The 12,852-nt window shown below is 52.6% G+C and overlaps 1 protein-coding gene across 1 annotated transcript in view; it reads right to left on the bottom strand.

Moving 5' to 3' along the window:
• Positions 1-43: 43 nt before the first annotated feature.
• Positions 44-12,852, bottom strand: part of TNPO3 (transportin 3) — a gene marked incomplete at its 3' end in the record, with an annotated part of 20,248 nt that continues 7,439 nt past the window's right edge. The window contains 11 exon segments of the mRNA XM_009581284.1: positions 44-104; positions 417-493; positions 1,411-1,502; positions 2,819-2,969; positions 2,971-3,014; positions 3,117-3,256; positions 4,556-4,647; positions 5,047-5,154; positions 5,819-5,965; positions 7,641-7,779; positions 11,068-11,243. Of these exon segments, the coding sequence (XP_009579579.1) occupies positions 44-104; positions 417-493; positions 1,411-1,502; positions 2,819-2,969; positions 2,971-3,014; positions 3,117-3,256; positions 4,556-4,647; positions 5,047-5,154; positions 5,819-5,965; positions 7,641-7,779; positions 11,068-11,243 (1,227 nt within the window).

Below are 12,852 nucleotides of genomic sequence, written 5' to 3' on the forward strand. Positions count from 1 at the left end.
TCAAACCCCCCCCAGAAATTCCTTCCCCGAATCCGGCACGTACTTCCTGAATGACTTTTTGGCACGGATGGATCTGTCCATTTTCTACAATAGGGTTGGTGTGTCTGTGAAAAGCAGCAAAGGGTTAACGGTATTTTTTTTCTAAACAGTCGGGTTTTGTGTTTAAAGCCAAGAAAACGGGCTGGAACCTCCAGCACCCGCCGAGGCTGCGGAAAGGGGGCCAGAACCGGGCCAAAAACGGGCTTAGAGGGGCTGGGGAGCCTTGAACTTGGTGCAGAAGCAGCTTCCAGCCCTTTCCTCGTGGGGCCGGGGGAAATGAGCCGTCACTAATTTGGTTTTAAGTCTCTGGATGAGCAGATTTGACTCACGTGCTCACGAACCCCCTGCACAGGCTGTCCCAGCCCCTCCTTCCTTACCTAAATATGACAGCAAGTCGATCCAGGGGCACAGTGGGGTCTGAGGAGAGGCCATTGCTTGGCTCCTGAGAGAGCAGCTAGAAAACAAGGGAAAACGATGGGATTTCAGGACCGCAGGCAGCCCCGTTCCCAGTGAAGACTGAATAAACACTGCCTGGGCACCAGACCCCACCAGCAGCACCTTCACATCCCCCTCGGGCCAAAGCAGAGCAGATACCTCCTCAAACCTCGCCTAGGACCTAGGCAGCTCCTAGCCTCAGCCACACGTAGGTTAGTCTGAAAGCTCAGAGCAGCTTCTCTTTTTGCCTCCTCAGCATTCAGAGCCTACTCAAAGGGGTCTCTGAAGGAGAAGGGAGCAGGGCCAGAGGTAGAAAAGAAGCCTGCCAACGGGCGAGAGCTGGTAGGAGCGGGCAGCGTTGGCAGGAGGAGCTCTCAGGAACCACCCTCGTGCAGCTACAGGTCATCCCGAAGAGACAGAGGACGTGGACGACCTTTTCTTGAGGCTTCCCTCCCTCTCCCTGCCATCCTCTGAGATTTCTACTCTCCGTTATCCTGGATCTGCACGGAAAGGTCACCAGGGCCACCATGGTTTTGGGACAGCCAGAATGTGAGCTTTTGGGACCACAGGGAAGTCGAGTTCCCACGTTCTCCAGCCCAGAGACGTGGGGTGAAAGCTGCCTGCTGCATTCAGGAAGGCTCTTTGGCTCCCTTCCTCTCCCCTCCCTAGAACTGATTTTTAGGGACCGTTTTCTTCCCATTTAACCCATTACACGCTCTACCAGCTCGGTGTTTCTCAGCCAGGAGAGACTTAGGGACAAGTACGGTCTCGGTCCTGGACTCCTCATACACCTCTGGCTTTGAAGACACGCAATTACACAGCGGATCAAGCCACTGGCCAAGGTCGGAGCCACGGCAGCTTGATGGCCTCCGATCCGTCCCATCCAAACCAGTGACAGACAAGGAGCGCGTCAACGCAGCTCCGACCGGGACGTACCTTCTTCAGCGCCATCACTTGTACGGCGCAGAGTTCACTGAGGCATTCTGCTATCTTCTCCAAGGGGAGCCTGGCGAGGACCAAGGCTGTCCCTGAAAGGCAAGAGGAGACAGGCTCAGGAACAGGAATGCGGCGTAGGAGTGCGGTCGGTGAAACACAACACGAGCGAGGTTCCCAGACAGGCCCTGCCTGCAGCCTGCCACCAGCCCTGCCTGCGTGCCGGCAGGGAGAGGGCACGGCTCCGGGGCAAAGGCTGGGACTGCTTCCCAAGACTGGGAGATGGTTCTCTGCAGCTTGGAGCCGACTCTTTGGTTAAACCAGACACCGAAATACTTTCTGCGGGGCGGGAAGGAGGAAGGAATGCTGGCATGTGGGAGTACAGGGATAATCTGAAGGCAGACGGACACGACGAGCACACCTGGGCACCCCGGCGTGTCCCCGCAGCACCCTTGCCCCTGCCCAGCAGCATCACGAGGTCCAAGGAAGCTTCTTTCGACCCGCAGCTAAGGCATTTCAGGGCTCCCACAAAAATGAAATGCAAAGACGAGCGCTTGAGCCGCTCCCCACTGCCACATCACAGCATCCCACTCAAAGGCAGGAGCAGCACAACCACCCCACGTCGGAGGTGCTGGCAGACCACACCGGGAGGAGAAAATTCTCCCCGGCTCATGTATTCGTTGCGTTGTTTTAAAGAAGGAGGAGAAAATACTTTGTGGCAGGGAAAGGAGCAGCTCAGAAGCGTGGCTAATGCTGCCTGCATCGATAGGTGTGGAAATAAGTGAAAAAACATGAGTTTTGTCTCTTTAGTCGTACACCCCGACTGTACAGCCGCAGTAAGGCTCCCTTTGCACAAGCTCCAGAGCTGCTCCATTTTTAAAGGTTTCAGAAGCACTCGAATCCGTCAGGAATCTTTGAGGCCCGGACATGAGTCCTGCACGTCCACGAAACCAGCCGTGGTTGAAGAGGCACACGATGCCCAACAGCCAAAGGCCCCGTGAGAAGCGAATGCTCCGACTGCAGGTTGGAGTTGAAAAACAACATTCTTCTGCCCAAACTGTCTCTAAAATGACAAATACTTGCAATTTTCCACCCTGTGCTTACAGCAGCCGATTTCCAAGTGTTCGGATATAGAAGTAACCCATTGCTAACTCGGCTGTGAGCATTTTAAATGTTTTCTTCCCACATTTCAAGCCCAGAGCAGGGATGGAGATAGCTTCTAAACCCAGGAAGGATCTCCTTCTACCTCCTGCCCCAAGCGAGCTCTTGAGAAGACTCTAAATGTGGACACGTGGAGTGCCCCAGGGCAAACCGAGACGCTCTCGTCTCAGAAAAACCATGCGAAAATGGGGTTGCAGCATCCGTGGTGAGTGACCACCCCCAAAAACACCGACAGCTTTTCCATACGCACCCTTCAGGAGCCCCACGGCAGCCTCCGGAGAGAGCGTGAAGGAGTCGAGGGAACGGGCTATCTCCAGCAGCCCATTAAAGTGCTGAGCCATGTGGTCCCGGCATACCGAGCAGATATTGTGGATGGCCTTGGAGCCCCCCCCAGGCCACCCCCCGCCTGTCGCACAGACCTTTCATCAAATAACCCAGCACGGGATCTGCGGAGGAGAAAGCCGGGGTGAGGAGGGGTCCCGGGGACCAGGCTCGCCGCAGGGTGGAGCGGTGACGTGTCCCGCGCCGGCGCGGCAGGAGGGACTCACCCAGGAACTGGGGGTTTCTGTCCACCACCTCGCTCATCTCTCCCACCAGCTCGATGCTGGTGTAGCGGACGGCGGTGTGCACCGTCTCGGGGAGGCGAACCACCCCCTCCAGCACCTCTACCAGGGTCGGGTTGTTCTCCCTGCGGGAAAAAGGCAGCCAGTTTAGCCCCAAGGCAGCTCCCTGACCATTTCCACAGAGGGGCTGGTTTTATTGAACCTGATCGACTCCCAGAATCAGCCAGGCAAACCCGGCGGCCGTGGTGTGCTGGGTATCTGAGACGTGGGCTAGTGGGGGGCTCAGGGCTGTTGGAGCTGGGATCCAGATGCACAGCAGCCTCTGGCTTTACCAAACGGAGCAGAAAAAAATAAATACCTCCAGTAAGAGTGCTTGTGGCACAAGAACAAAGCTAATTAATCCTCCGGGGACTGCAGAAAGCCAGAGGAGCCTGTTCCCAGTGTGGGAGGGTGCTACCGGGCGAGTCCCGGGCTCCCTGCAGCCCAGGTCGGTGGCAGGGCTCTGGCTTGCCCGGCGGACGGCACCGTCTGCCCTCTCATGGCAAGAGCGGAGCCAAGCTCGGTAGAGCCGTGGGGCGAGCAAGAACCCCTCGGGACACGCTGGTGGGGAGCAGACTCCCCTGTGCTCCAGTAGTGCAAGGCCACGAGAGGCCGGCGCTCTCAGAAACAAAGCAGAAATAAAAATTGAAGTTAAAATCAGCAAGAGCAGCCTTGACATAGATAACGGGAGCCAGCGAGCAAACGTGGTGACTCCCCCAGCTTCCCAGGGAAGGGAGGGACGGTGCTCCCAGCCCGGTGAAGGCCAGCCGGGCTGTCCCACGGCATCAGCGTGGCTGTCAGCACGCAGGAGGACTCACCGCGCTCTCACCGCCCTGGACGTTAGCTGTCGATGCTTCCACTGCCACTAACCGGGGAGGAAAGGCGCTTCCAGAAAGCCATTTAACCTTCCCTAAAGATATCTGGGAAAAGGTGGCTCTTCCCATTCTGGATGCAGAAGGATCCCAAACAACTAGCCTAGCCAAAACGCTTTGCTTTCAGGAGATAAAATAAGGGGAAACAAAACCTTATCCTATTTTACCAGGGCTAAAGTCCCTAGGGAGGCAGAGAGGAGACCCGAGAAGGTCCAATTGCTTCAACGTGGTCCCAGCTCTGTCCTGGACCCATATTCCTGGCCAGGAAGCAGAGACCTCAGTCCCTTGGGCTACAGGACTGCTCCATCAGCAAGGGGTACCGCATTGCTGCAGTCCTCGGCGTACACGGTCTGTACGACCCGAAATACAGCGCGGTTTTTAAACATTTCTGCCTGGGAAAGCATGTTCCTAGGAGTATCCTTGGGATATTCTCGGTGTCTCTGCAAAACTCACTTGGAGGCAATGCCTGACCCCACAGCCCTTACAGACACGAGCAGGATGGTCGACACTCACTGGTCAACGCTCTTAGCTATGGAGGCCATGATGAAGAGGACAGCTTCCGTCACCTCCCAGGGTGGATTCCCGTCCTTCAGAGTCGCATAAAGCTGCAAGAAAGAGAATCAGTCACAAAAGAAGCTACAAACACAGCTCGGGGGGTATGCGGTCACGAATCCCACCCTGCGAGATCACCACGCGCTCCTCACCTCCTCCCACACACATGAAATACCAGGCTCCAGGCGTGGACCTGCGTGAACCCTCACGCTCCACAGATCACCCTGCTGTTTTGGGACCAGAGTACCGTTCCACAGCTAGTACCCCCCAATGTGAGACGTGCTGCTTCTCCCAGAACAGTCCCCCCCACCTACTTCAAGACACGGTTGCTTCCTTGTGCACGAGGAGACAACGTGTGTCATGTCCTCCCCACCCCAAAGGCCACCAAGGCTTGGCTACCTCCTGCGCAGCGATGGATCCAAGGGTGCCTTATGATGCTCCTGCAAACCCACCTGAGCAAAACACTCCACCGATCCCACCAGGAAGATCAGGTCTTTCACCAGGTCCGAGACCCGCATCCGGAACTCCCCAAAGTCATCCGTCTCCTCTGGGACACCCTCCTAACAGAGATTAGGGAGGGCAAAAGGGTGAGAGCAGCTCAGAGAAATCTGGGTTCCCATTCACCCACAGCTAGGACAAGACAAGCAGTTCCGTTTTAAAGAAGACATCCATCGTTTCTGCCCTCCTCTCCCCAGATCAAGCTACTGAAGGGGATTTGCACACAAAGCAAACGCTAACAGCCTGAACACGCGCTGTGTATTCCTCTGCTCTGACATGCAGATGAGGGGATGGAAATCAAGGGGATGAGGAGCATAGGCAGAGGTGGAAGAAGGATAAAGCATCCCAGACTTCAAGAAGGAAGATGACAGCACTGTGGCTAGCGAGCTGTGCAAGCTTTATTCCAAGAAAAATGCCCCCGAGCAGGGGACAACACATTTCTCCGCAGCTCTCAAAACGGGAACCGCCTGGGGGGAGGCGGGAGAGGGTCATCCCGCAGCAACTAGACGCCAGAAAGCTCTGTTAGAACAAGAACCGACTTAATGAAAAGAAGTTTAATACAGCAATTTTAATTACTCTCGATCCTCTCTCTGCAATTACCGCAACTGCAGAACTATTACCTGTAGAGCCCTATAGCTACAGAGAGCCATCGGCATGCAGCGGTGAGGACGGACCCATCCCACCGCCCTGCTGCCTTCAGGGGAAACAAAGCGACCGCAGCCTTACGTGGTCTGAGTCAAGCTGGCAGTGTCTGGCCAGAGCGTGGAGAAGGCGCTGGATGTAGGCTTTGAAGATGCTGTGGATGACCGCGTCGTCTGTCTTGTACAGGTGCTCCCCCAGTCTGTACCAGAAGTTAAATGAAATTTCTACCACCTGTTTAGAAAGAAAAATTCAGCCTCTTGTTATCAACGGAATATTTTTTTTCTCCGCTCTGCTGGTGCTCCCAACAGAGGAATCTTCTCTGGGGGTGCCTGCAGCGTGGTGGGGTACCACAGATTTCCATCGGTGCTGCTTCATCGTGCGATGATGAAATGTGGACTGGTTCCCCCAGCTTCACGGATCTCCTCTGCTGCTTGTCACTTAACAAGGGATTTTAAACCCACTGAGCTAATCTGAAAACCTGTCACCAGCCCTCTGAAGTAAAGCCTCTTCTCTGCAAAATTAACATTGAAGCGTAAGAACCGTCTCTTGCTTCAAAGCGTGGACATCACCTCATTTCACATCAGCCAAAGCTGCCAGCAATACATTTCGATCTCCCCGACCCGATGCGATTTGCGCACGTGCTCTGGCCTCGCTCACGCAGCAGGAGATGTTTAATACCCAGCCTGCCCCAACAAGCTACGGGGCATTTTGCTGCTTGCAGGAACGCTGTCATCAGCGGAGAGCCACAGCGGTGGAAGAGTTTGCCCACCTAGAGCGGATCCCCACCGCCCGGGCCCGGCATTTAATGTCTAACCATCCTGATGGCCGGCTCGGGGTGCACACAGGCTTGGGCTAACAATGCGAGGGGGACAGCAAACATCTCCAAGAGAGCGGCTCAGGCTGGAAGGGGATGTTGCTCCAAAGCCTACGGCATCTTTATAAGCGCAGTTATTGCACTTACAAAAAAAATGAGTGCAGATTTTTTCAGGAGCAGCTGCAGAGCTTCAATTCCTCCTAAGCATCGCTGGCACAGGCCAAGGTCATGCCCAAGGGAGATTGAGCTTAACAGACCTGGAAAAGGGACTAAAAGAGGCACTGAGTCCCAAGCGAGCACCGCAGAGACCAGATGAAGCACAGTTACTCCACAATTTCCATGGCAAACAAGCCCTGAAGGATTGCATCGCAGCAGCCGTCGTTTCTTAGCTAACTCGCCTGCCGGTTCTCAGGTCTGATGTACTTTCAGGCTCTGAAAACTTCTGGAAAACCCCATCCTGGAGAGGGCACCCGCTCATTCCATACCCACCTCCCACCCATCACTTCAGCGGCTGCATCCCTAAACACGGAGGGAAGGATGGGAGCAAATCCCAGCTGGCACCTCCCTGCTCCCCGTGTCAGGTTTAGCAGGACAACCCCTCTCCGTCCGCTGAACACAGCCACAAGTCAGCCAGGGATCAGCTACTGGGATTTAATTAACAGTTTTGGAAGAATAAAAAGTGGGTCTAAAAGGAAAGCTCGCATCTTAAATACAATGTTCTGTATTTAATGGAGGATGGTCGGGGAGCTTTGATGCTAAACAGCATTTAACTTACTTGGAGGACAAAGTTACCACGAGCTACACTGCAATCCCCGCAAAGCTTAGCTTAAGTTGAACATGTGGAAAGAAAAGAACAGAGGCTTTCAGAGCTGTACAGCAGTCCCACACATCCAGGACGCTGGGAAAGGGAAGCTCAGCCAGATTTCTGCATCACGAACGCAGAGCAGGCGTTTCAAGGCCAGCAGCTCACAGCAACTGAAGCCTCCCAACCACGTGGCAATATAAGAGAGAGGTTTTTCCACTGACTCTACTCCAATCGAGTAAGATTTGGCGATAGGGGTGAGGAGAGGAAGACGGGTAAACCTCACTCACCTCGTACTGCGGGTGACCTGCACATATCAGCAGCAGCTCCAGCGTCCGCAGGTCACCTAGCCCTTGGCCCGGCGTACAAACTATTTTATCTAGGAACGTCTCGCACAGCTCGGTGAAAACACGGCAATAATTGAGCACCCTGGTGAAGAAAAAAAACCAGGCACAAGTCAGAAAGATCTTCCGCACCAGATATCCCAGCACAGGAGAGATTTGGTCTGTGCAGGTAACATGCCCTGGAGCCTCATCTCGACCGAGAAATACCGACTTCTGCTTTAGCTTTCCGTCAGCAGTTGGGAAACACTTAAATAGGGGAACTTGGCTTTGTTCAGAAGTAGGTGAAAACACTGGGTTCCAACAAGCAAATCTTACGAAATTTTCATATTACCCACAGCATCTGAGAAAATGTCTCCAAAACCGGGCGACAAGGTGCAGGACGTCTGCTACAAAACAGCTTGAGTCTAATTCAGCACCTGGAAGGCGCCGCGTTTCAGAAGACAAATATACAAACCCACTTTAAAAATAAACCCAGGATTGCCTATACAGGGGACAGCGCTGCGTACAAACACAGCTGCTCTTAAGACAAAAACAATTAAGTGGCTGAGTTGAACCACTAGCTTTACTCTGCTTTAGGATTGCAGAACCAGGGAGAAGAGCGAACATCCTGGAGCCACAGCACGGTGCGATGGAGCAAGCGCGGCATCAAACCAAGGACTGCTCCTCACCAATAAAACAACCTCAAATCAGGGATTTGGGGGAGAGGTACAAGATAAGCCATTAGTCCTGGGCTTTGATTTTAGTATTCCTGTTCTGGAGAGGCTTAGGAAATCCCAGGGCAGCGTGCATCTAGAGATGTGCTGCAAACACACCCTAAAGCCTGTCTTAAAGACAGCGGCGAGTCCCCCAGCTGAGATTTTTTTTTTTTTTTTAATCCCAAAAGGCTTCACCCTTTACACAACCCGACAGCTCCGCAGCGTATCCCCGGGAGCCGATCAAAGAGGGCGAGATGTCGCCAGCGCTGGCAGCAAGGCCTTTATGCAATACCTGGAAGCATTTTGGGGAGACTACCTTCTCCGACAGAGACTGGAAAGCAGATGCTACTAATTACACCGTGCCCCGACAATTCCTGAAGATGAAAGCTTTCAGATTTTTCAGAAAGTCACAGACTGAAGAGATGCTATCGTAGAGTCAATCTTACCAAGCAGAGAGGATATTATAACAAACTTTTACATGCCTGACAACTGAAGACTAATTCTATTAGTGGATAAATGGAAGGATAAATAGGAACAGATGCTGCTATAATTTTCGATTTCAAAAGGGCTAACTTTGAGGAGTAACTACTCATTTCGCTTGCGGCAATCTCATTTAACGTGGCAGAGGCTTAGAATTTCCTTAAGTCAAAGGCAGATACGTTATCCGGGCTTTGCACCCCAAGCTGAATCGAGGGGAGGAGGATGCTCGTGGAGTCCTTGAGCCTAAGTCATCTGAAAAGCCTCAGCAGTGAGCCAAGTGCCTCCCAGCAGCCGAAGGGCTGTCCGGGAGGAGGACTGAAAAGCAGACAGCTGGATTCTGGAAGGCGAGATGAGCAGAGATCAAGGGAGAATTGCCAGAAGCCAAACCCGCGCCGGCCCCTGCCAAGGACAGTCACAAAAACAGCACAGGGTTCTTCAGCCGGTGGAATTGCTGCGCGCTGAAGACACCGGCACAACAGAAGATTTGCGGCACAGCTAAAACGAGGTGAATGTGCATCAGTTTTCAACGCTGTGGCCGAATAGGAAGGGCGAAGGCAGGAGGAGTGAGGAGGCTATTTAGACACGAAGATCTGCTTACCTCCAAGTGGAAGGAGCGGGGACTGGCTAACTGCCATCCCAGGAGTCAAAAATCGGACACCGGACACGCGTCCTACAGCTTCACTGCGGGTCTTGCGGTTTCCACCAATGGCACAGCCACAAAACGCGCTCATATTTGGCAACGGGGACAGAGGGTCTGGCAAATACAGGCCAATTAATCTGCCCTCAGCAGCATAAGCCAGTTCCTAGATGATTTTCCAAACACATGGACGTTGGAGGGAAATGGGCTAAACGCAACAGGGGTTTACCATCAATAGATTGGACCCACCTTATTCTTATCAGCAATGTTTTAAAACAGGAGAAATGGAGCAGAAGAGGAGATCATGGTGTCACACAGAAGCTGGTTAAACTGGATAAAGCACAGTTGAGGGAAGGGATGAACAGTTGGCTAGCGGGGTGGTTAGCAGCCTGCGCTGAAGAGGAAATACCGGTTTGGTGCTAGGGAGGTTCCAGATCAATCTCACAACTGATCTTGCCTCCGCTCATTAGCCACAGCCACATAAAAAAGGAAGAGCGAGCGCTCATGGTGTTCACTGATAAGGCTGGGACGCAGTATCCGTGCAGAAGAATGAAAACCAGCTGTATTTGAAGAGGAAAAGTTGTCCGCTTCTGACAACTTGTGGAGGGGCTCATCAGTCACGGGATGACCAAAACACTGAGACCGCAAGGTCATGAGAAAGGCAAGCGATGTCAGGCGAGGCGTTCCCTGCACACAGGGATGCCACGATGCCAACACACAGGAGCGAGGTCCCTCCTGGAGCAGCACGTACCTCTCAGGCCCTGGCGCTCAAGGAAGCTAAATTCAGAATGGGAACACTAAAGATCACCCAGGGAAAAGAAAGCCGTCTCACAGGACTGAAAGAGCTGGGCTTGTTTACACAAACTCGAGGCTGGCTGCTTCCTACCTACCAATCCATCCGGGAATAAGCACCAGCTGGGGAGCTATTCAAGTTAAGACAATGTTGGCAAAAGAGAATAGGCATGAACTGGCCCTGAATCAACCGAGGCTGGAGATCAGAGGGTTTCCAATCAGAGCGGCAACGTTTCGTAGCAGCCAACGTGCGTGAACCGCTGGTTTCAATGTGATTGATCAAGGTATAAAGGCTACAGTTTCTTTAAGTCAAGAATGAGGGGCTGATGACCCAGCCGGCACATCTAGTCCTCTTTCCATGGGGAATAGCCAAGCCAGGTATGGACATTTGTAGAGAGGAGGCAGTAGGAGCAACAGGTCACTTCTAAGCTCTGTTTTAAGGCTGGTAACGCACCAGCTGCGCCTCAGGACACTTCCCTTGGGCTTTGCCCACCGCAAGGAAGACCAAGCATCCCAGCAAGCCGAGTCTGGTGCCAGTCTAACTCTCTGCCAAAGCCTGAGCTGAGCGCACACGCCTGGAGCACAGATCGGTGCACCAAGGGCGAGGAAGTCATTAGCTCCCTTGTCTTCAACAAATACTTATTTGCATAACAGACTTCAGAGTGCTGCACGCACGGATTCCAAAAATAACTGCGGACAGACACCGTGACAGTTCATTACTGTACCTCTCCTTCCTTTCCGGGCACATCACGGCTGCAAGTTCACTTACTTGTCTAGGTCCTCGCGTGCTACAGCCATGTGGTAGGCACTCTCGAGAGTGAGGACACCCTGGAAAAGCTGCAAGGCCAGCGGAAGGTTCGTCTCCACGTTCTCGATGGCGTAGAGAGCTGAGCACACGCAGTCCGAAGCGGCTTCGTGGAGGTTTGATGATGTCTTGTCTTGTTGCTGCAAGAAACAAGAAGCAGAAGAGCCCGGTGATTATACATGAAATGAGATGGTGATGGAAAAACTAGTCTTTTGGATCCTGAAATACAGCGTAGAGCTTCTGCATAGCCACAACTCCCAACAACCCGCTCCTTCCAGCCCTGCAAAGCCTGGGCTGTTTTACCACCCCGAACACTTGAGGTCACAACTGACCCTCCCCATCAGGATCCCGCCGAGTCTTCCTTGGGAGAGGCAAACACAGGAGGAAAAATGCCAACCGAAATCCACGGCATTTCAGAAGGAAATAAAACATTGTGCTGCTCGTTACCCTGCCTGGGTCATAGAATATCTCAAGTTGGAAGGGCCCCGTAAGAACCATCGAGCCCTCCGTGAGGATAGGGACGAGGTTTCTCACAAGCAGGTGTGAAATATTTATCATTGTGATGGTCTGGGGGCGAACAAGTGGATTTCAGGCCCCGCCTGATAGACGTTTATAGTGATTGTGCAAGCCTGATTTCACAGGCGCTTTAATGGCTCCCGTGGAGCCCTGAGCAATTAAGGAGGGAGACAAGACTGGCATACTAAGAAGGAGGAGAGAGCAAACAAAGGATCCTGTTTGCAGGAGGAGGAATAGACAATTCTTGCGCTGGGTGACAGGTCCGGGCAGTGCCGCAGCAGAAAGCTCTGTCCTCCGGGAATTCCTCCTGAAATTTGTTCAGTTCGTTGCCCTCCCTGTCGCAGCGACGTGGGATTCTCCTAACCTCCCTGTTTCCCTGGCCTCATCAGCTCTCCCGCATTCAGATAGGACAAAAAAACCCTCCAAAAACCCAACAACAACAACAAAAACCCTTTCAGGAGTTAATCTTCCAAGGTAAAAATGTCAGAAAAGGAATAAAATATTATTTTACTGAAAACCTGAAAATAAAACCCAATACTGATTTTAGTATTAAGCAAATGCAGTTTCTTCAAGGAGGAATACAGCCAACTTTTAAAGCCAAAATTAACCGATACTCAAACCCATGAGGATGGCAAACTTCAACAACGCACTGAACAAACGTATTTTGCTCAGAGTCCCATAAAACAATTTGGCTTGGAGCAAGGACCAAGCACAATGTGTTTCAGACCAAAACTCTCTCTCTTTTAAAGTCTAAGTATGCTCAAAAGCACACTCGGCACCTACTTTGGCAGCAGTGGCAATCCAGGGCAGTGGCTAGAAACAGTCATTTCTCAGATGTTAAATCTTCTATTCTGCTCTCAATGTTTTGCAACCATCACAGAAAAATGGAACTGGGTTCCTGCTTGAGCTAGACAAGATATCTGCTTCATATAGGCTCCAGAATTGATGATTAGTACAGTAGGAATAAGGAGAACAGATATAAATAGAAGATTAAATAGTCTTTGAACTTTTTTCTTGATGTACCATCTGCTGGCGAGTGTAGTAACGAGTTTACGGAGATGAAAGGATCGCTCACGGCAACGCAGCAGGAAGGTTCCTGCGACCCAACACCTCTGTCTCTGCGGCAGCCCTGCCTTAACCCCGCACGCTGCAGAGAGCGGCGACCTCGGCTCTCCCCCGCTGCCGTCTGTCCGGCCAGCTCCGCAGGAAAAGCCGCCATTCCCAAGCGGTGCG

This window comes from Fulmarus glacialis, unplaced genomic scaffold (assembly GCF_000690835.1).
Source record: "Fulmarus glacialis isolate BGI_N327 unplaced genomic scaffold, ASM69083v1 scaffold36297, whole genome shotgun sequence".
Taxonomy (NCBI): Eukaryota; Metazoa; Chordata; class Aves; order Procellariiformes; family Procellariidae; genus Fulmarus; species Fulmarus glacialis.